At 45.3% G+C, this 24,683-nt stretch overlaps 1 protein-coding gene and 1 non-coding gene across 2 annotated transcripts in view; both read left to right on the forward strand.

The window, feature by feature from the left end:
* The window catches only part of LOC142578668 (nose resistant to fluoxetine protein 6-like), a 96,566-nt gene that overhangs the window by 39,230 nt on the left and 32,653 nt on the right, over positions 1-24,683 (forward strand). Inside the window, exons 2-4 of the mRNA XM_075688159.1 lie at positions 4,510-4,742; positions 18,555-18,666; positions 18,798-18,885. Coding sequence (XP_075544274.1) covers positions 4,510-4,742; positions 18,555-18,666; positions 18,798-18,885 — 433 coding nt within the window. The remainder of the gene's footprint in view (positions 1-4,509; positions 4,743-18,554; positions 18,667-18,797; positions 18,886-24,683) is intronic.
* On the forward strand, positions 10,187-10,259 carry TRNAS-UGA (transfer RNA serine (anticodon UGA)). Its single transcript has one exon. It is a non-coding gene; the product is annotated as a tRNA-Ser (tRNA).

The following is a 24,683-nucleotide window of genomic DNA, read 5'->3' on the forward strand; positions in this document are numbered from 1 at the left end:
TGTAGCTGTTAATATCTTATTATAAACCTATAGGCTCTATACTATGTTGCTCATGCACCTTTCTTGCGCACGAAAGGGAGAAAATCGTCATCAGTCCGAAAGTTTCATGAAGCTACGAAGGAAATCCACGTGTTTTCTCAGAAAGGAAGAAAAATTCGTCCGTTGTTGGGAGTCGAAACCGGGGCCAAAGCCTTTCCAAGGCGGACCCTACCATCTGAGTTAACCAGGAGGCTAGAAGATGGCAGTGCTAGGCAGAATTATTTGACAACTCGAAGAGCAGGAACAACGGATTTACAAACGGAAGGGATTTGGTCATCCATATTTTTCCCGTATCGTAGTTCCCGCCTAAAAGCGATCCCTCGGTTTCGGCTACCCATGCTGAGCTACCCAAGCAGCTATACTTACGCTGCTTCCTTCGACTGCCGCGCTGCAGTTATAATGCATATGCACTTACTTATATGAGCTTTTTTTTCCTATCTGCCTTTCCTGTAAATAAAATCTCCCTCTCCAAAACGCTTTTTGCGAAAGAAAAGACTGGCAAAATAAGGAAACGACCTTACGCAATAGAATCCATGGGAACAAGGATCCACTCACTAGCACAGAAAAGTTCTGGCGCATGCCAAGCCCAGCGACGTTGAAGTCAATTCTTCTATCTAACAAATACCCACTGCATCTACGTTTCAGCTGTGTTATGAAGCGAGCCTCCTCCCACCCACCCCTCCTCACAATTTTTTTCTTGTTGATTTGGTGGTCGTTCGGTCGACATTTTAGTGTGTCTAATAATAAGGAGCGGCTGTAATTGCCCATTCCTGTTATTTTTTTTTTACTGCAATAATAAAATGATAAGCATTTGCGACCTAAGCAATGGGCTCAAAGTGTGCGTTTCTTAGTTCGTCCGTCCGTTCGCAACAATCCGCTGTGGAGCATAACCCCCGTGTTGAACCCAGATCATCTTGCCGCCGCACCGCCGCTCGTGACTCTTGCGTCCGTCGCCCCAGCATTGCTGTGTATACGGCTCCTTCGCGGCATCTCGTCATGATGTGCCGTGAAGACGCAAAGCGAAGCAAGGTGGTAGACTATAATTTAGCTTTACGGCGAACGGCAGTTATCAGCTTGAAAATGTGTTGAATGTGGCCTTTCGTCGGGTTCGTTGACGCCTATGCTGCCACGCCAAGGTTCACACTATCAGAGGAGCGCCTCTCGGAGCCGTGGAGCCGTGGGCGCGGTGGCTGTGAGGTGCAGCGAGGAGAAAACAGGTTGCGTGCTTTCCGAAAAATGTCAGGCAGAAGACGGATCAGTTGAGGAAGCGCAAAAATAAGCGGCAATTATGAGCCAGGAAATGGGCTGAGCGTGTCTACCCGGAGGGCTTCCTTAAAGATTGTGGAGTTTCTTGCAGCTTGGGAAAGCCGAGGGTTCCTCAACCCCTTATTCATAATTTTTTTCTATTTTCTCGTAAAGAGCTGGCAAGTCTTCGTTTAGGCTAGATATGCTTAAACCAATATTAATTTTCTGAAGAAACGCTTGGTTTCGATTTCATGAGCCAAAATGTCGCATACGATATATGATAGTATACGATGCAGCTACAGGTAGATGCAGCTAGTACAAGTTTTTCTGATGACGTCATCCATGAGTGACTGATTGACAGCTTCAATATTCAGGCCAGATCTTTTTTTTCATCGTTTCTCTTCTAATATATGACGTGCATTATATATACGATACAGCAATTAATGCTTGCCTCAAGGACCAATCATTGAGTAAATAAACACCCTGAGATTTCCTGTTCACTGATTTCAAGTGTATAATCGTGAAATTGACCTGTTGATTAACGAACTCTTTATACCTTGGGTGACGAGCTGCGGCCTTACATTTATTTTAACGGATCTATGTCAGAAATGATTTCCTCTGCTAAAGTCACTATGTATTTCATTGCTACAGAGAAGACATAGATTCTGGATTAATACGTAGGGTTTTCTTTTATTTCGATTATGTTATAGCAGAGGTAGGTGTTCTAGGCGTTCTATGCGTGTCATACATGATACACGATGCGATAAGGGGCTAACTACAGGCGGTTGGCATTGCTTGTATTGTCTGCATACATGACGAGTGTCAAAGAGCCACTGGAGTGTTTTGTTTTTCAACACAGTGCGCTGTCGCCATAGGCCGTAGTGAGAAATGCATGGATGGCGCAAGAGCCTTCGTAAGTTCACGACGCTAACGTTTTGGCTCACTTAGACGCTGTCACTGATCACAAATGTCGTTTACGCTAGAATTTTGTGCGAACAGTCGAACTTACGATCGCTACAGGACAGTGCCGGCGTGGTCGCGCGACTTTTCAATCGTGCGACGCAAGCCAGCTGGCGCGCAGCCTTTGTACCAAGGCGTACTGCTGTTTTTCTCCGACCTTCAGTCATCTTAACACTCGTTGTTGGAACGCAGCAAAGTTACCACTTACTGTTTGAATATGAAAACAGAGGAAGAAACTGCGCATTTTTCAACGAATCTTCGTCCGAGTGGTCAATGTATAAAGGTGTCTATAGCCTTGGTGTTTTTTGCCTAGCTGACTAGATCCCTTGATGCTATCCACCAGCACTGAGCGCAGTGTCAAGCGAAGCTCTTGCGGTGGGGTGATACAGCTCATCTGTGGATGAGCTGGATCGCTGCAGGTGTGGAACAAGGAGCGCAGCCTGCTGTGGAAATTTATAAATGCGAGAAAATACAGTATCCGCGGCATTTCCAGTAATTAGGGTAATTTACACATACCTCGCGCCCTAGTCTGTCCTCAGTGATATTGTGTGGTGCCGTTTGGTAGTGTGCGTCTGTGCCTGACGGATGAGGGCTATGTCTTCTCTTGTATGTGTTTGTGTGTAGAGTGGGTACCGTAGGAGAAACTTATCGTTGTTGGTTCCCCCAATTGATTGTGATGGTACTGATATTGGGCGCTGACATATCTGGTGTTGGGTAGACTGCTTTATTTAAAAAGATTTCTCACCGAAATGTTTATACAATAACGTTACAATATTTACCGAAACTCGGAGGGCGCTACGTAACACATAACATATGAACTCCAAAAGAAAAAGGCAGCAATGTAAAGCCGTCATATCAAAATCAGGGTACACACTCCATTACCGTTACCTACTGAGAAGAGCGATGCTTAGTAAGGGATCGAGTGAGATTAAGGTTGCAGTCGACTGCACCTTGTTGGATAGACTGCTTAAGCTCTTTCATACGCTTTTATTTTTATGGAGAGGGCGCTATGTTTCATCTAACACTGTGTATATGCGCGCCTACGCTTTTTTTTTACGTGGTGGTATCAGCCTTTGAACGGGAACACATGCCACGACCAGCTAAATACTGTGCGAATTAAACTTTAATCTAAGTTTGGCGATTTCTGAGACTCAAAATGGTATTCCGCCAGGAGGTCACCCAGACCATGACTCATATAAGCCACGGTACTTGCGATCGTTGGTATCGTGATAGTAACCACATTTTTTGAATAAGCTTCCCCAGCGTATACGTAACCAACCGGACTCTTGACTGGTTAACATTGCTGCTTTCCTTATATGCCCATCTCTCGCTCTTGAATGAACTTTGCATGCAGCCACAAAAAATACAGCATGTGCAAACTCTACACACGTTGACTGTATAGTTAAATAGACAAATTGGGCATTCCTCGTTACCGAAGACCGCGAAAAACATTTATTTTACGTGCAAGTGCGAATGCAAAAGCAGGACTACATACATTTCACGTTCTGGAGGTGAGACGATGTTATACCCATCGCGTGCCACCTCGCTGTACAACTCGTTGCATTAAGTATTTCGTGCGACATGCAAATGTAAAGGAATAAATTTATGGGTTCAAATAAAAGAAAAGGGCTGCATACATATTGAAGGCGTATACAGCTTCCCTGTGCACATTGCAATATAACTAAAGAAATTTGATTAATCGTATGCCGTTATCGATGCACATGTCAGTGTGTAACAAAACAGGTAGCAATGTAATGCGCCTTCTAGCCGAACAGAGAATCAAACTAGCGGTCTGCCCAATTTGGTGGAATATTGCAGCAGAATGTTCTGAGATGTAACCACATTAGAGCAGCGCTTTGAGCGGGTGTGTGTGAAGGCTCCCTGCCTTTAACACTGGCACATAAGTACTCTGGCCACTTAACGGGGCTGCTCGGTGTTACAAAACTGAGAGCTAGGGCGTCAGGTCCTTCGTTGCTCCTATCCCGTGGGGACCTTGGTGACCGTCAACCTGCTTCAGGAGGGCGTGTAGTGAGGGCGATCGTACGCTAGTGTATGCCGTGAATGCAGTGCGAAGGTGTTGTCAACACACTTCAAGTGTATTTGGCGCGACAGCTCACAGCGCTGCGAATGCAGAAGTGTTATGAGAACACTCACGTTTCAACCGGTCAGTTAAAAAGTAGCAGGACACTGTACGTAGGCTTTGTTTGAGCTTTTGTTTGTGCCCTGCCACACGGGTGACGAAACATAATGCAACTGTCTTCGCAGTGTTGGACTCGTCCGGCAAGATCCCGGATGGGGTGCTTGAAGGGACACTGGTGGCCATGGGATCGTACAGCGAGTGCGTCAACATCGTGGCCCGGGACGACGGCCAGGAACGCGAGTACTTCCGTGGCCAGTACTGCGCCCTGGACGTCAAGCCGTTCCTGCCGCCCAAGCCCAAAAAGTACAACCCACAGCACATGTTCCGGAATATCTCCCAAGTTCTGCCCATTCTCAAGGCAAGCGCTCGAATTCATCTTTATTCCACCCGTTTGTTTTTATCTTTTCTTCTTATTGTTTCCCTTCAGAGGGTGCCGTAGAAACGCCGGCGATGTGAGGAAACCACACTGGGCTGCGCATTCACAAAAATCTCTAACGCTTGAATAGTTCGTAAGAGCAAATTGTAGCTAATCCTGATGCTGGACATATCATTAGCGAAGGCGGCCGGCCAGTAGCAAATAGCACTTACGGACGAAGAGATTTGTGAATTCGGCCCCTGGTAACTAAAACAGTTTTCGTCTCACTTCTAGCTGGGCAGATTAGTTTAAAGGTTTTGATAAAAGGAGGGGGAGGGGGGAGGGCTTGCCATGTGGAAAGATTTACACATGTGCTGTATATCGACCTGTGTTTTCTATGAAGTCAAGAAATGTGTGGAGACACCTTTATTCCTAAATAAATAGGGCCCGTTTTTACAAGAAAGCTCTGACGCTAAAGCTGTTTGTAAGAAGAGATGCCAGCCAATCGTCACGTTGGATATACTATGATAAACGAAAGCTGCCAGCCAATATTAAACAGCCCTTACGAACAAAAAAAAACTTTGTCGATTAAGCACAATACGATTATGAAAAGGCACAGCTGTTCCGTACCAATCTCTTTATAGGCTGAAAAAGGGTCAGTACTCAATAGTTCGTGTAAGTTTTGTGCTGATCGGCCACTTTTATACTACCCATTTTTGTCTTACCAAAACTGTTACTTCCTTCTTATGAGCAATGAATGCAGCACCGCAGACTGCAGAGGAGCTTTTTTATTACCCTTCTACGATTGGCGCTCAGACAATGAGGTGTGTTGAGCCGAGCTGTTTTTAGGATGCTGACAAACGTTTCCACATGTTATTCTTGCTATGGCTGTTCTTGGTGGCATTCTTAAAATTTGGGTGTGCATTTTACGTGAACCCATGAATCTTTGTAAGCGACCACCAGCGTTCGCGACCTCGTGCATACATAGTACAAAAATTAATTTTGATGGCGTAAAAAATAACAGAACGCGCCACTCCTGAAATCTAACCATTGTCCTTGACCTCTGGCAACTGACATTTTGTAGACCACTTTGGGACACGGTTCCAGAATGCCTTTGCGATGCGAGGCTTTCGTGTAAAACATACTGCAGATTGACGGAATGTTCTATACGTCTGAAGGATTGGTGCTCGCATAACGCCTATATACTGTAAGTTCCTAATGTGAGTTCGGCGATGCGGTGGCAATCTAGGCAACTGAGCGAGGTTTTTTTCCGCTGACTGTGTCTTACCTGAACATTCGCCGAATATTTGAGACATTGCCAGCGCTTGCACGTAAAAAGAAACACACCAGAAGAAAACAAGAGATGACAGGCAGCATCGTTCCTGTCCTGTCTATTTGTTGTGTTCTAAGGTGTTTCTTTTTCCGCCCAAGCGTTTCAAATGTTTCATATGTCTAAGTTCCAACTAAACGAGAAGAAAAACCAAGGGGCCCGATCTTTCTTAGCCGTAGCCATACGAAGCCAACAAAGAATGAAGCCAAGGAAAACAAAGAGGTAATTATTTGTTGCTTTCTTTAACCAATTATAAAGATGATAATGAAGGTCATTAGGCAGAAATGATGTAGAAAAGTAGGAATAATATGGTTATTACCTTATAATTTCTACATTTCAATTAAAACAACAAATAATTTCTCCTACGCTTTCCTTGGCTTCATTATCTGTTGGATTCATATAGGTTTGACTAAGCTACGACTAGCTTGCACTAAGTACTCTTCACAAATACTTCCCATATTCACCGCAACTACAGCTGCAACTGAACGACTCAGCGAAGCTAGACGTAAAAACACTCATAGAGCATCCGGCACTCGCTCTTCCTTGTTGCTTAAGCGTGGACGCGTCGAGAAAACCCATAAACGCTTTCGCGGAGTGTTCTGCAACTCATCGACTACGCCATGACAATATAAGGTGAAAATACAGAACGCTTGACAATGCATTCTACATTAATCGCAAGTTGTTTACGATGAGGGGGTTTATGTTTCTTTTAAATTAGCGTATTTGTACACATATAACACAAGTTTTAGTTTTTTTGAAATGTGCGGCCTAAGAACGCGCCTCGTGCCATATTTAGGTGCGAACTGTCCAGTAACATTGGCGGCATGAAGGACGACGCCGTTATTGCCAACAGTGACAAAGGCGTCAGCGGTGACAACGAGAAAATTTGGCATGCAATCGTCCTTTCACTGTATATTGCGACGGCAGTTCGCAGTAACGAAGAAGGAAAGCGCTCTGTGGGCATTTGCTTTTAAGCGTAATTTCCTGTTTTATTTGCGACATCTCTTTGCGTTGTAATGGTATAATACATTGCTACTGGTACGAGAAAAGGTTTACTTAGCAGTTGAAGTCAGCTACGAACAGCAAAAATGTACAGTTGTCGTCTTTCACTTCTTCCCTTTCAGATCTCCGCGTCTCTTTGTCGCACTTGGACACAAGAAATATTTTCGTTTTCTTTTTCCCTGGACCAACAGTCACCCGCGCGTTCTATTCATGGTCGCGTTATTTACGTGCAAGTACTATATATATATATATATATATATATATATATATATATATATATATATATATATATATGTATATATATATATATAAGTGAGCAGTAACCTGGCCGCAAAATTCAGCACCACTCATCAGGAGGCCTGTCCTTATATTCCAGTCACAACAGTCACCACTCACATGACCAATGTGCCGCTTTGACGTTTTAAAAATACCTTTCATACATATGCGTATAAATGTAGTTCAAAATATGCATATTGACACGTGTATGAGGCGGTATAAGCAAGTAGTACAGCAGCGCGCTTAGTTCAACATAATATTATGCTGCCTACCTGCAAAACAAAGCATGATGAAGGCCGTTACGTGGATGTGCAGGTGCGCACTTCCAAACTACTTTTGAGTACATTTCACTCACTGGAGCTTCGTGAAATTGATCGTCATTAATCGCGGCTCATCTTCCCTAAAATTTAAGGTAAATTACTAAACTGCGCACCGAGTCACTGCGATGCTTGCGTCGTATTTTGCACGTTTAAGTAGCTGCCGGGCATGCAATCGCAATAAAAGTGTAATTTCCAATTTCCTCCAACGTACAAGAAATCATTGAAGCGTAGATTTCGCTGCCAATCTCCCTGGGGCCCTGTGGTTAGGCGTGGGTCATCGGTCTTTTTCTTAGCATATATATATATATATATATATATATATATATATATATATATATATATATATATATATATATATATATATATATATATATATCACGTGGATCGCGTGGCGGAGGTTTCCGCATTTTGCTGATTTGCCGGCCAAGCACGTAAGTGCTGTACTTCAAAACGCTTTACGGAAGATCAACAGTATTACAGCACTTAGCCGCTTCAGGCAAGCTTCGCTTCACATGGATTCGAATAAAGTGCGTTGGTTCTGTATAATTCTCCCTGTCCTTTAAGCCGACCCCTCCGCTTAGGTCTCCGCAACACCTTGGAGGAGCTAGTCGAAGCCCGCGAAGTTAACGAACTCGAACGTCTCAAACTTACTGAAACAGGTAGGATAATACTCAGAAGATTAGGCTATACTGAAGTTATGCAACTGAGCGTCGAAAAAAAGGATAATCCTAGGGACAACTTGAAAGTGCACCTCTGTTGCAAAAAAATATGCACCGAACCCACGATGAAGGAAAAAGTAAAGCCAGAATTGATAGAGACCATTCGAAAGAACCTAACACCAAAATGCGGACCGACAATACACAAATGCAGCGAAATATTCGCTAACTCTAGCTTAGCTATCAGCGTTGTCGACAGCAAGGGCAAAAAGAATGACCAGCTAGCATTTTAACAAAATCTACAATAACAAACTTTACACAACTTTTGAAAATCGCCTGTGCCAGATAGCATAATTCTTGTCGCTGAGCTGGATTACTAGAAGAGGTGAACATTATTAGCTCGAGAAATCTAAGCCCATATTCAACTAATTAACTAAAATACAATAATTAACTTGTTAAATAATCAATTAAGACACATTTTGCGATTCGTGAACTGTAGCCGGTGAGTTTTCAAGACGTATCCACTTGAATTGAATTTCCAGGATGACACCAGTTTCGAGATGTCATTTACCAAAGCGTGGGAAGGAGTACATAGGCGTTCTAGTTACTTTTGTGCTTCAATGCATAAAAGAGTGATTTGTCAAAAATGTAAGTAGAACAACAGTGTATTTCTAGGGCGACTTTGATGGTGCATGTCTCCAGACTGCTGTGATTCTGCATTTACCGGCTATAACTCGTAGATATAAATATGGACCGTAATGTAATTAATAAAACATTATTTAGCGTAATTATGTTATTTTTAATGAGATATTCTCATTATCCGTCGACCTAATGACCACCTCATCGAGTAATTTAGGTCAATGGCGGTAATTTAAAAAAAAATTGGACCTTCTAAAAACACGCATACATCGTTAGGACTCCGGGGCACGAGCCCTTGCTGGGGAATGAGGCAGCCGACGCCTCCGCCCGAGCTCACGTTGACCGGGCTTTCTCACATGACGCGCAAAGGAGGAAAGATGAAGTCCCCCAAGAATACACCGATATTCTGCAACACTACAGGCTAGACAAAAGAACTTACCCGCTACTTCACCCCGGCCTAACTAGGGAAGAGGCAGTATAACCCTACGGAAATTGCAAACCAACAGCTACGTCCACGGTATCTGACGGCCCCGAATCTCACCTACTGAGCATTCATACATCTGCACATACTGCGATGTCCCAGACACCCTATGCCATACGGTATGGGGTTGTGTTCAAAAACATGGCACCTTAGACACCCAAACGCTAAGAGAAGAGCAGTAGGAGGCCAAGCCTTCAGTCCCAGGCCCGAAGAAACAAAGCAGCCTCACCGAACGGGCACGGGAGATGGCCATAGCCCACGGACTCTGAATAAGGAGACCGCCCACCTAGGGTGCAGGCTGCGCTTGCTCAGAATAAAAGTTTATCCTCCCTCTCTCTTTGGCGAACGTCTTCGAAACTCAAGCCTCTTTCTCTCTCTCTCTCTCTCTCTCTTTGATCTGACCATTTTAAGCACAAGTAATTTCCCCCATGTTGTCCTTGGTGTCAGTGTTTGTTGGCTTCTTATCATACGACTAATAAAAATCGGGCCCCTCGGTAAGTCCCCTTTCTTCTCGTCCGTTACATAACCAGGGTCTTGAATCAGGCAACATTGATGCCTTCAAGTAGCATTTGTGTGTTTATTGACCGGTTGCCTTCACCCAAAAAGATCACGTTCTCGTGACGCCTGCGGCAGAAAGGATGTTCCACATCCGCCGCCAAGGTCTGTGAATGGCGGCCCTGGCTAACACACCCAAAGTTCTACTAGGAAACGCAGATACCCAAGAAAGTGGATCGGGAAATGGCGCCGCGGTAGCTCAATTGGTAGAGCGTCGCACGTGAAATGCGAAGGTTGTGGGATCGTTCCCCACCTGCGGCAAGTTTCTTTTTCATCCACTTTTATTTCTATTAACTTATCATTTCTTTGTTTCATTTAGTAAGTACAAGTAATTTTCCCTATGTTGTCCTTCGTGTTTGTTGGCTTCTTATCATATGACTAATAAAAATCGGGCCCCTCGGTTAACCCCCTTTCTTCTCGTTTATCACACATCCCAACTATCCCAACTAGCACAGCAAAGTCCCATCTCAGTACGGTGCTTGTGCCGCGTATCTCTATTTATAGCTGTCATTTCAACCAAACCAGTTAATACAGTGAGTGCGTTAAGTGTTTCGCAAAAATGCGCAATGTTGTGTACTGTATTTTTAAAATCAATTGTCTGCAATGACGATCTCAGGAAACGGCGCAGATCTGCTAACACAACGTCATTAATGGAATAATATGGCATAACAACAACGCCTTACGTAATAAGACAATATAGCTTGGACCTGTTAGCTGCCTTTACTAGCTGAATAATGTCTCTTGTGCTATGAAGACCCTAGTAAAAAGGAACTTGGCAACTCTTTCTGGCTGTTCCTAACTTTATACGAACATTTTTTTTTCTGAGACCATATAGCAGAATATTAGCTATAATATGGCAACTGCTGAGGGGCTGAAATATGTTAATTGAGACGAAAGCAAACTCCGTAAGGCTAGGGCGACCTTGCAGATCACAGCCTGAATTCCAGCAAAGCAGTGTCCTCCAAGGTAAACAAAGAGGCCATGGCGTCTCGTCAAGACGCCTTTCCAGTTTCTGTGAAAAATTTCCGCAGCCTTCGTGCACCTCTTTCGGTGACTGCGCTCCGCGCCGAGCGTCAGCCGTTGAGCCAGCGCCAGAGGCATCGATTGGGCGGCCGTTCAAAGATTATGCTATCAAATTAACACTTTTGAACGAAACATACTTTGAGTAGTTAGATAGATGCTTTCAGCGGTTGATTCTGATCGCAGAATCTATACGTGTCCAACAAATGAAGCAGGTCATCCTGCCATCGCTTAGTACGTAAGCCACAGTCAAGCCTAGATGGAAGGACGCATCCAATGGCTGCGCTGTACTGACGCAGTGCTCGCCAGTCACTGCTATATACCTTTGCTTTCTATGTCCTTCCCTGTTGAAGCGCTGCGCCGGACTGAAAAGTTTCACGAGGAGGAGGAGAAATAAACGTTTATTTTTGAAACAGGATCCCGGGATAAGCCCCGGTTCCACTCTAGTTGGGAGGTCGCTGCCACCTCGGCCCTGGCGATGAGGCACCGGTGCTGTTCCAGGTCCTCGTAGACGAGCTTAGCTTCCCACGTTTCGTTGAGGTCTTCGCTTTCTTGTCTGGAATTACAGTTTTTCGGTGAAGCGATGTGTCTGTGTTTAGATGCCATGGACACTCTAGGATCATGTGCGCCAAGGTGTCCGGTACGCCACACATTGGGCACTGGTATTCCTGTAGCGTTGGGTAGGGTCCGCACATGAGTATTCTGTGAGTGTAAGTGTTACTCTGTAGTTTTCTGAGTGTGGTACTTTCTTCTTTGTTGAACATTGGGTGAGTTTGTGGGTACACCCTGCGTTCCAGCCCGTGATGTTGAAGGATCGCTGAGTAGGTGATGGATTCGGTCTCTGCCCCCGCTGACGCAGACCGGGCATATCGAGCGTAGAAAAGGTTTGCCCAGCAGTTGTGACCTCGGGCCGCAGCGTGTGCCGCTTAGTTCCCATCCAGTTCGTCGCGCCCGGGAACCCATGTCACGCAGGTGTAGGAGATCGGAGTGCTGCGGTGCTTCAATATCTTTAGTGCTTCTGGCGACACGTGACCCTTAGCGTAGTTCCTGACAGCTGCTTCAGAATCGGAAAGGAGACAACTGCGTCCATGCACGTGGTAGTTGCTAGGGCGATCGACGCCTCTTCTGCAGTCTCAGGATTTTGTGCGCGGTCTGTGGCCGACGCTAGCTCTCTGCCCTGAGAATCTACGACGCTCAGGGCGTAAGCGTTTCATTGCGGGTATTTGGCTGCGTCGGTGTATTTGGCGTCCGGACCTTGCCTGTGTCTTCGCCGTAGGGCATCCACTCGGGCTTGTTTTCTTTCCTTGTGGTACGTGGGGTGCATTTTGCGTGGAATTGGTGCTATGCACAGGGATTCGCGGATGTTTGGAGGAATTTTCCTTTCGGTCCGTGGTGGCTATAGAAGTTTTACCGTAGCTCAGCCGTTGCAGCACTGATCTTCCGGCGGGCGTGAGCTTCAGTCGTTCTAATTCACTGGCTTTATGAGCTTCAGCTAGTTCTTGCCAGGTGTTGTATACGCCCATCTTGAGAACTTTCGTAGTCGAAGCCGTGGATGGGAGGCCGAGGGCGATTTTGATGGCTTTGCGTATTTCAATGTTAAATTTTTCTACTTCTGCATTCTTCAGCGCGCGGTAGGGCGTGCCATATGTTATTCGACTGGTGAGAAGTGCTTACATCACGTCTAGCATGTCTTCTTCTCTCCTGACGAGATGCGTGAGCTGTGATAGCGTTCGCTGTAGTCGCGGTAGGGTGGCCGCCCTGGACCTGTATCTGTGGATGTGTAGCCCTAGAACTCCTAGGGTTTCAACTTTTGGTATGGGCGTTCCATTGAGGGTAACGTTGCTATCGGGTTCATCGTAGCCGGGTGGTCTGCCTCTCGTTCTTGACTTGAGGACGAGGTGTTCCGACTTCTCGGGAGCACAGCGGAGGCCGCATTTTTACAAGTAGCTCTCGATGCTATCTACTGTTTCTGTAGGCGTGTTACTTGCGTTCCGATGTTTGAGGTCCTAGTCCATAACGTGATATCATCTGCATAAAAAGCGTGTCTTAGGTCTGGTATGGCGTCGAGGAGGCTGGGTAGTTTGATCATGGCGACGTTGAAGAGCAACGGCGATATGACCGAACCCTGCGGGGTGCCTTTGCTCGGTAGTCGGAAGCTGTCGCTGCGCACGTTGTATATTCCGACTGTGGCCGTGCGGTCAGTGAGGAAATTCCTGACATAGTCATATGTCCGAGACCCGCAGCCCAGATCTTCGAGGTTGCAGAGGATAGCTACGTGATTGATGTCAAAAGCTCCCTTTACGTCGATGGCTAAAATCGATGATTGGCTTCTGGTGCTCAGGTGGTCGATGAGGTCTTCCTTGAGTAGAAAGAAGACATCTTGCGTTGACAGGTTCTGCCTGAAACCGAACATAGTGTTTAAAAGATATCCGTTGTCTTCGAGGTATGAGGTTACCCGGTTGTGTATCATATGCTTGAAAAGTTTCCCTACGCACGAGGTAAGGGAAATTGGGCGGAAGTTCTCGATGCTGAGGTGTTTATTTGTTTTGGGGATCATGTTGATCTCCGAGTGCTTCCAGGCAGCCGGTAGCTTTCTTTTTCCCCAGCAAGCATTGAAGTACTGGAGTGGGGCTACGGTAGCCTGCTGCGGAAGGTTCCGGAGATGCTTGTTGATGATCTGATCTTTTCCTGGGCTGGTGTTTCTGGTGAGCGTCGATAGTGCTACAGAGAGTTCAGCATGCGTAAAGGGTTGGTCAAATTCGGGGTTTGGTTTCCCACCGCAGACTTCGTCACGTGCCGTTGTTAACGGGTGGGTCGCCGCACAGCTTCTGCTGAATTTCTCGGAGGGGGTTCTCTTCCGATCCGGCGTGTTGTGCACGAGCCTACAAATCCGCTGTCGCTGATACGTCTTCGTAGCGCCGTTGTCGAGAAGGGCGCGCAGGAGATGCCACGTCGTCTTTGTGCTCAGGGTTCCCTGGAGGTTGTCGCAAAATGCGTGCCACTTCTATCTTCCTAATCTCTCCGCGTATGCCTGTGCTTGCTCGGGGAAGAGGGCGATTCGCTTCTTTAATTATTTGTTTAGCCTCTGTCTCTTCCGTCTCGAGGAGTGCTCTTCTGGCCTCCCGGTGGTGGAGGAGGTGCGTGACGAACGGTGCAGAAAGTCAGCTTGTCTCTTTCAACCCCTATAATGCTGTTTGCGTTCAAAGGTGCATTGCATTCTTCGCCAACATGAATGATGCGTTTGGTTTCACTTTGCGCTCACATTGAATAAACACAAACACGCGTTTCACCACTCCATATGGATTTATGGGAAGCTTCGCTGTATATAGATTCCAACAGGGCGCGTTGGATCTGTTGAATGATTTTTAATCTAATATAGTCGGTGCCACCTACAAGCACGAACGTCTGACAATGTTGCGTAGTTCTGTTTAATTATTAACTGTTTTTAAACAGTTAATAATTAAATAGAACTGCGCAAACTTTACCACGTCAAAAACCCTCTATTGCATCGTTTTGCAAATTATATTTATTATTTAAGCCACTCATATTCCGGCCTCATTCGTGACATGAATTACGCGATGTCATTTATGCGGTCTACATGGTCCCACAGGCCTCACGGCCCGCTTGTGGCGACTTCAGCAAATTCCTCAAGCTGCAGCGTAAGTGGCTATGTGACACCGAAAGCCGGCACACCTTTAATCCTGCGTGAGTGCTGAAACACGCCTTCGATGCCCAAGGCTCTCTTATTTCTCTTCAGATGCATCCCTAGGTTATGGGAATAATCCCTCTCAGTACCACTTCCCATGTTTTCGGTCCCATTGTTCGTAATTTTGCACTTGGTAAATGTCCAAGGCCAGAAATGGCCTCGCTAGTAAGATGAAATTCATCGCTAAAACGATAAAAGATCCCCCTCCCCCCCACCTTGCCCCTGCTATGTTTATCACACGTCGCACTCATTCAGCGGAATGTGGAGTGTTCTCAATTTTTGTCGCTCTTTTATGTTACCTAATTAAAATTAATGACTGTCTGCCTCCCCGTTGCCGAACGATGTTAGCGTCTTAGCAGTATGTGAGCACTGTTTCCTTAATTTGAAATCTAGCTTGTATGACAAATATTTTATAATGCGCGCTGCGAGTTTTCCACGATAAAGAAGTTCCAGCGCTAGACAGATGTCAGGTACCAGGCGCGTAGACAGGTGTAAAAGCTAGCATTATGAAACATCGTTCCAGCGTACAATTGAACACGGACGAGAAGAGAAAGACAACACGAACGCCGGCCTCTTGCACGGCATGTCGGCATGCACGGCATGTCACTGCTAAAAGGTTGACAAGGGTCGAGGAAGGGTTTGCGCATAAAGGAGGAGGGGAGAAAGGGCCCAATGTACTAGAAAGTATATCGCTAAGTATGGACAGCTGGGCTAGTTGGTTGCGATTAGCATTATGAAACGTCGTTCCAGCGCACAATTGAACACGGACGAGAAGAGAAAGACAACACGAACGCCGGAAGAAAGACAACACGAACGCCAGCCGCCCGGCGTTCGTGTTGTCTTTCTCATCTCGTTCGTGTTCAATTGTGCGCTGGAACGATGTTTCATAATGCTAATCGCAACCAACTAGCCCAGCTGTCCATACTTAGTGTAAAAGCTAACTGCACCGTACTCGCACACGTGTCGGTAGATTGTGGACGTATAGTTCTCATATAAATTACGCGAACCATGAGGGACACAAAGAAAATATGCGTCGGGCAACGCCAATGTATCCGACTAATTCCTAACGCAGTGAAGTGTTCCCGTAACAAGGATAAAATTTTGAATTACAGTCACGTTAAATGTCTGGAGGTCCCAAAGCAATTATGGTCGTTAATCACAGGTGCTTGGCGCGTGCATGCCATTTAATAGTCGCAGCCACGCCTTACATACAAAATGGCCGCCAGTGCAGCGACCTTCCAGTCGCGCCCAAGTGATGCGCCGTTTGAAGCGCGCGCCTCACAGTGCGTATATTCATCGCGAAGGACGTGCGAAGTGAAAAAATAAAAATAAGAAAGACGGGTCGGTAAGGGAATCGTGCTCCTGCGGTGGCGGTTTGTTGTGTAGGCGACGGTCACTGAACCGGGCGAATTGTGCGCGTTTTTTTTTTTATTTCTTCTTATACGTAGATACTGAAAGAAAAGGGGCATTGCAGCGAAACTTGGCGCGTGAGAGGAAGTCTGAAGTATGACCGCGCCGTGCCGAGTCTGTGGTGTGTCGAGAAGTTTCAAGCGCGCACGCACCTTTCTTCTCGGGACATCGTCGTGCCTACAGGCAGAAAAAAGGAAAGAAACACAGAAATGAAGAAAGAAAGAAAGAAAGAAAGAAAGAAAGAAAGAGAGAAAGATGTGAGCATGGAGAGCGGCGAGCTAACCACGAAACCACTGCACAGTTGTTTGCTTCATTATTTATTCATCCGCTGCTACGGTCTCAAGAACAAGACGACCTTCCTTGAGCTGCAACTGCGGACGGTACGAGGGAAGTGGGACGACGAAGCCGCGTGTCGGCGCATCGCAATGGTGCGCTGGTTAGAGTAGTGCTGAGGAATGACCACGCGTCACCTCATAACGCGCGCAACGAGAGAGAGAGAGAGAGAGAGAGAGAGAGAGAGAGATGGAAAGAAGAGAGGGGGAGATCCTCGAGCTCGGGCGGCAGCGCTCACGGCGCACTGAGTTTTGCGAATCATGAGACTTCCGCGGGAAATGACAGGCGCAATATTTGATGTCACTGTTGTGATATTAATATCTGACAGGTGTCTAAGAGGTAGCGTAGAGGTAGAGGTAAAATGGCGATGTCACTTCCGCATAATACGAAGCAACGTAAATAGAACGGTGGAAAAACGCAACAAGAGTGAAACGTAGAAAAACTGAAGTAAAAGAAAAACGAAAAAATATGCACCGGCTTGATAGCAAGTGACCATATTCTTAATTAACCACTGTAAATGACGTTATACGAAGAAAGTTTATGTTATGTCTATAACGGTAATGTCTTATCATGCCGCGAAAATGAGTTTCGCAACACTTTTAATAAGTGTATTATTCACAACATTACATCCTTGGAACCCATCAGGGCCCATTTTCACAGCACTTCTCTCGCGTAGATGTCGTTCGAGAGTGGACATCGCTGCAGCGTTCGTCTTCTCCCGCCGGTTGCTATCGTAATTGGCTGTCGCACGAACGCTGACCAATGATGAATCGCTTTCGCATAAGAGCTTTGCTAAATTAATTACGGGTGTTATAGCAAAACTGCGCTAAATGCCACACTCTTGATGGATAAAATGTACTTTTAAAAATAAGGGTCATTAGTCTTAGAAAACGAAACTTTGTGAAATGTTCGCGAAAACAAGCGAGGAACATAGTAAAATATTTTGTAACCACAGTAGATACATGTGCGTCGAAACCACGATGCGGACCTAGGGGCCGAATTCACAAGGCGCTTTTCGTTCTTATGTGTTAGTTGTCATTTGCCCACCACATCCGCTAATTATATGTTCAACATCACGATTGACTGGCACCTGCTCTTACGAACAATTTTAGCATAAGAACATTTTTGTGTATACGGTCCTAGAACATTCAGGCGTAATCTAAAGGTCACCTGTCGAAACGGTAATTTAAGAATGGACCATGTATGTTTTAGTGGTAGCTATACGGCTGGCTCGCGCGGTAAAATTGCTGAAATTAAGTGTCAAGGGCCCGTCCGAAGTAATTCCGCTCGAAAGCTTTTTTTTTTTTCTTTTATTGTACGCTCATAAAAACACGAGTCGATCTGGAATTAAACGCAAATAAAGCGGCGCACTTCAAGATCCGAATTGCATTTTATACCACTGTCAAGCGGTCATTTTAATGAAAATTGAAACCAAACACCACCGAAACCAACGAGCCCCGTTGGCTTCCTTCCAATCTCACGCAAAAAGAGCCAGCGAGCCTCACGTATTTCAGTGGTTTTCGGTTATATTGCTCATTGAGAGTGAACGTGTGATAAGCTAATTATCAGGCGAACGTGCGACAAAACAATCGGGCATTACTCATGTGAGAGTATGTTGTCGCCTCGGCACTATCCGCCCGAACGTGAAATACGTCAATTCGCAGACAAGTGAACAGCAACACCTGAACTGATGCATTTGTACTTCGTATGCTTGTCCGCATTTAGCTCCGGCATGACAGAACGACATGATCCGGAAAGAAACATTATTGCAGGAACTCTTTAGAATTGACATTGTTCTCTGCAATTAGAACGCGACATAACAACTCGCTGGTCTCGTTGTTGTTGTTGACTTGTTGTCTGTTTAACAGCTGCTCGAGTTCTTCCATAAAATGTTCGGTCACTGCAATGGTCCCGAGAATTCGCGCAGCTAAATGCGCGCACGTTCGGAATCAAAAGGTTATTAGAAAACCCGTGACGCCATGCGCTTAGTGTTCCTAAGACGACTGCCGCAACAATCGTCGACACGCATTAAGCGGCGACAAGCCGGCGAAACTCACAATGGCCACCTGCTCACTTGCCCGTTCCAGACGCTCGAGCTGGACACTTCGCTGGCCTACATGTACTTCCTCAAGTTTCGCATCGGCATCTGCGTCCCCTCCACCTGCAGTCACGCAGACATCCGGAGTCTCGGCAGCTACTGTGCGTATACCGCGCTTGTTCCTCGTTCGTACTGTGGTCGCGCGCTCGCCTCCCTCGGGGCGGAACGCCGACCATCGGCGGCCGCGACGCTTCCGCCGCTCTCACTCTTTCGTGCTTCTTGTTTCTTTCAGTCGGGAAGCAGATGAAGACCAACGTGACGGTTCCCTGGTGCGAAGTGAAGCAGAAAGTCGTACTTCCCGATTACTACGTCGCCATCCTGTGAGACCACTACCGCGCGCTTTTCTTTTTTTTTTCTGCTCTATTCCTGCAATTCGCCAAAGTTTTCATTTTTCCTGCTTTTTTTTTCTTTTTTGAGCAACATAATGCTCTCCCTCACTGCACTTGTGCACGCACATTTCCTATTCAGTGGTGGTCTGCCCGGCAGACACGAAAAACAATGTAGACACAATAAGGAAAGAGACTAACTTGCACGGCGCACCATCGCTAAAGCTGAGAGGTCAATGGCAGATGGTAGTCTCACGTTACTAGTTATTTTTAATTCCACTAACCCCAGCCACTACCATGAAAAAAAAAGAAACGTGGATCACCTGGACAAAAGCAGCATGGCAAATAAAAAATATGTACGGGCGCACTCGACAAGCCTTCTCTTGGCTCGCACGCTTTCCACAATGGACGTTCCCTTGAGGATGCAGGCACCAGACGTAACCTTAAAAAATACAAAGTGCCCATGAAGCTCTAACACGTGCTTACACGAACATACATTGGATCTGATTCGTTATTTATACATCTATGATGTGTGTGTGCGTGCGTACTAGAGTTCTAGAGATTTGTACAACGTTCTCTCGCTAAATCAGCATTAAGGGTAAAAACCTGCTGCTTGTAAAATATGACATTTAAAAAATTGTTTTTCTGGGTTCCTGCAACGGAAGCCCATGGTCCAAAATTTCTGAGCATGAAGTCACAAGATAACGTGCATTACTTTTTTTTTTTTGACAACGGTGGCGATAACGCATCGCCCTAATTTGTAGCCAACGTAGGGCCGTGACGCGTTTCTTTTATTTGAATGAAACGAGCAACACATTTCATTACATTTTTTTTTCATTAACGCCTACAACACTGAATGGAAAACGGTCGGAGTTTGTCAGCACCCAAAGAAAGCGTATAAGACAGATTTAGTTCGACGTTTACTGCCCGTTTCGCCCAGACCAGTGCACAAAGTATGGTGTTCAATGCACACAGCCGCTCAGCATGCACACCACTAGTGTGTGTGCGCACAACGCTCGTGCGAGCAGCGGAACCCAGAACGCTGCCCTGGTTTCAGCAGAGTCTACGGAGCGGCGCGTGACCCTGCGTCCGCTTGGCTTCGTCGCTTTTGCAGCCAAACGCACTGGGCGTCTCTGGAGACCTAACCTTGCACGCGCAGGCCGCGCATGCGCGTTGATACTGAGACAACACGACGACGACGGCGACGCCAATGGTGACAGCACGAGCGTGCCTCGAGCAGCAGTGTAATTATTATCGCAATAAAAAATGATAGGCGACCGTAACCTTTGACTTAGGCGTCTCTTTGTGGCATTCGCACTTCGGCGTTGGTGTTTTTTAGATTAACTTTAGGCGAACGCAACGCAGGAACCCAACTTCGAGGCAGCTGTTTTTCATCAATTAGCCCGTAAAGTATCGTACCACCTTCTTGTGTGTGACGTCATTATTGATTCCATTACTTCCGGTTTCTACTTAAGGGTTTCCACGAAGTTCGCTAAAGTCGTGCTCACGTGGCTGGTCTCTAAAGTGTACGATTCTGATCTTTGGTGTGCGGTAATCAGTGATTTATAATTAATTCTAATTATTCCAGACACTTCAGTAACTCCACTTGTAACTAAACTTATGCTCTGATATCATATATAAAACGAAACCCATGAATTTTGTACTCTACTAGTTTTTGTGATTTATTTTGAATTTCGTCCCCGGTCGGCTCAGTGATTTATAATTAATTCTGATTATTACAGACGCTTCAGTAACGCAACTTGTAACTTATCTTATGCTCTGATATCCTATCAATAAGGAAGCCCATGAGTTTTGTCCGTACTATTTTCTTCTTTATTTTTTTCTGATTTATTTTGAATATCGTCCCCGGTCGGCTCAGTGATCTATAATTAATTCGGATTATTACAGACACTTCAGGAACTCAACCTGTAACTAATCTTATGCTCTTATATCATATAAATAAGGAAGCCTATGAGTTTTGTACGTACTATCTTCTTCTCTATTTTCTTCTGATTTATTTTGAATATCGTCCCCGGTCGGCTCAGTGATCTATAATTAATTCGGATTATTACAGACACTTCAGTAACTCAACTTGTAACTAATCTTATGCTCTTATATCATATAAATAAGGAAGCCTATGAGTTTTGTACGTACTATCTTCTTCTCTATTTTTTTCTGATTTATTTTGAATATCGTCCCCGGTCGGCTCAGTGATCTATAATTAATTCGGATTATTACAGACACTTCAGTAACTCAACTTGTAACTAATCTTATGCTCTTATATCATATAAATAAGAAAGCCTATGAGTTTTGTACGTACTATCTTCTTCTCTATTTTTTTCTGATTTGTTTTGAATTTCGTCCCCGGTCGGTTCAGGAGGTGAATCGAAAGTGCTGCTCGATAAAGAAGAGTGTCACTCGATGCTCGTGGCACTAAAATCTAGGGATATTGTGCATAGCTTAATTTGTATTGTTCATTGCCGCTCCCATATGTGCTGCAGGCGCCTGTGTTGCTCTGAAGACATGCCTGAGCAGTGAAGTTCCAGCAACTGGTCTGCCTAAACATCAGCTATGAGATGCCTCTAAGCATAATTTGGCGCACAAAACCACCAACTATACAACTAGAAGACCTTTTCAATCAATCTCATCCGCTGTGTAGCACATAATTAAGCAGGTGCGGCCACATCGCTGACAAATATTAAATTATGCTCACAAGTTTAGTCCATTCGGGTTGAATTTACCCGAAATGACACCACTTCGTACACCACCGCTGTGACGCTCCAATAACAACAAAATTCTTCATTCCTGTGAGTCATGTTCAGAATTGGTGTCCTTGTGATGGGGAATAGAAGGACACCCTGAGAGCGCAACACACCTCACAGCTAGAGAATTTCACTGTGACAAACTGAACCTCTGGTGCCTTCATTACTGAGACCACGCTTATTCCATGCACCGTGATGTAACAGGACGTCATTTGGTATTTTCACAGGGCAATTTTCGGCGGCGGTATCCTTATTGTCATAGCTGGCACGTTGCTTGAAACTATACCCAAAATGAGAAGAGTCATAACACGTACGTCAGAGCCACTGAAGGAGCCGGAGAAAAGTAAGTGCAGTCAAATATCATCGTGAACTTTTGGTCTGTTCAGGCAGCATAGCTTGCCCCAGGCAGCACAGCATGCCAAAGAGTCACGCGCAAAGAAAGCGGGACTGTGATTTTTTTTTATGTATATGTATATCACCACATAAGGCCATCAGACAATGAAGCCAAATACGCATAGGGGAATTAGTTGTGGTTGAAATTGTAATGCAGAAAATAACAAAGGAAAAGGGGGGATGTGAAAGTGGATGAAAAGATATTTTGCTGCCGGTAGGAGTCGTACACATAACCCTCGCATGATGCGCGCGTTGCAATGCCATTTGTGCTACGGCGACGGCCATCAATGCGTCCACTAATTTCAGTATTTATGCTTATTAGTATTAGCCGTGGGAGTGTTAGCGAGCGCCACTCAGACTCATGGTTAGCGGATGTAGAACATCCTTTCTTTTTTCCCCTTGATGGCGTCAAGTAACACATGAACATAGGAGAGCAAACACCTAGCCAATAATCCCTCGTATACTACCTAACGACATGAAGTCTGCCAGATTCGAGACCCTCGCTATGAATAAATAAGAGAGGAGAAGGGAAACCAAGGGTCTCGATTTTTGTAATTCATCATCATGTAAAACGAACAGACAGTGAAGCCAAGGAAAGCATCGGGGAAATTAGCTGCGGTTGAACTTGAAATGTAGAAAAAAATAAAGGGAGAATGAAAGTGGACGAAAAGATAACTTGCCGCCGGTGGGAGCCGAACCCACAATCTTTATATGGTTATGATTCACAAGAATTAATTAAGCCCCTCGGTTTTCCTTCTGGCTCGTGATATATATATATATATATATATATATATATATATATATATATATATAAATAATGGTTAAAGGTTGACGATATGTGATGGAATCAGAATTGAATAAGACACATAGTACATATAGACGCGCATTTCGCAGCAGGCCTTGCACAGCAGTCCGTTGATGAGGTACGCAACCTTTATTCTTTTGCAGGCATTCCTCGGCAGCTATTGGAGGCGTTTTCCGCATACTCCAATGGTCGGAAAGTCCTGTCGACGAAAACCAATGACCGGAGCCTTAGATGCCTTCACGGGATACGATTCATCAGCATGCTCTGGGTGATGCTTGGTCACGTATACTTCAGCCGCAACAACTCGATAGTCTGTAAGCTATTCTTACTGGTTTTGCATGGCCGTTGCCTTACCCTAAAATATGGTGACGGAGCCACTACACTTCGATATGTTTAGCCACAGAAATAGAAGTGGCCGAACTCAAAGGGATGTTTACATTATACGAAGTATTGATTGCCATCTGCCGACGTCCGTGAGCTGTTGATCCGATTTGTCAGAATGTATAGGGAACGGCGACAGCTGAGGCGCGGACCTTTCTCAGTTGCATGCACGAAGCCTGCTGAAAACAGTCGGAAACAGCCGGTTATTATCTATTTCTGGTCGATGAGTTTGGGCGCCGAGGTCTGGATGTTGGCTCACCCTATCGCCCCTGCAAAAACAAAATTAATTAAGGTGTACTGAGGCACTCGCGTTGTGAAAGACTGAAACAGGAAGGACTGAACGTTATTCTCCGTCAGTATTTCTCGTTTCAATTTTTTTTGCAATCTTTCGTCCGAGCCACTGTAACTTCTGATGCATCGCTAAAGATGACGGCCAACATTTGCCTGTTTTCTTGGATGTGAGAATGCCATAAAAGCTGATTAAAGAGGCACAGAATTGATGTGCAGGTAACCGGTCGAGCTCTTTGTGGAGGTATATGAAAAGATCCGCTCCATATTCATGTAGCCTTGATAAGAAAAGAGGACACTGTGCTTACTGCTTGTTCGAATTTAGACAAGTTTTAAATTTGATGAGGCTCAGAGGGCAGCTTCCTTTTCCAAAACGGTAAAGCTTTAATGGCTACACATGTACTTCACACGGAAGACACTGTAGGGGTCTTCAGTTGACTGCGAAACTTAACTGACTTCACCGCTGATTGTATTGTCTTTTGCAGAGTACCGAAATAACCTGAAATATTTTCTCTCCAGCTCCCTATATCGCTATGTAACATTTTTCCAATGTCGTGGTCTGCAGACGCGTCTCGTTTTCAGTGGTGGAAGACATGGTAACCCTTGCTGAGCCTCACTTCCAATCACGCAGACTGACTAATTGCTTGCTTTCATCTCGGACCTTTGACAAGCGGACGATTTCGCGAGCGCTCAATTACGACGACAGTAACTTCTTCCTGAGCACTCTGCCTGCTTAATGCTTTTGAACACTAATCACCCGGGGATGTACACTATCATCATTGAAGACGTCATCGATACATCTCCGAAAATTTTTTTAGTGTATACCCTAAACGTGGCCGACACCAGTTTCTATATGTACCTGCGTCTCTTACTGTGCTGTGTATTCGCATGGGTTGTTCCGATATTTAAACTTTTTATAAGCGAATTAGATGTCATTAGTTCGTCATTTTACCCTTATGCACACTGCCTCGCCGTTGCTTGCGGATCAAACGGTCGGATTGATTCAAAGCTCAATTTGTGGCTTACAGGTGCAATGCTCACCTGCCAGAACCAACTTGCGTCACACCGATGCCAAGCTATTAGTCGGCACTAAAGGCATATCCAGATCAAGTTCATTCATTGCGAAATCTGTTGTGGTTAAGAGGAGCAATTCGAAGTGCTCA

The sequence above is a fragment of the Dermacentor variabilis genome, chromosome 1, assembly GCF_050947875.1.
Source record: "Dermacentor variabilis isolate Ectoservices chromosome 1, ASM5094787v1, whole genome shotgun sequence".
Taxonomy (NCBI): Eukaryota; Metazoa; Arthropoda; class Arachnida; order Ixodida; family Ixodidae; genus Dermacentor; species Dermacentor variabilis.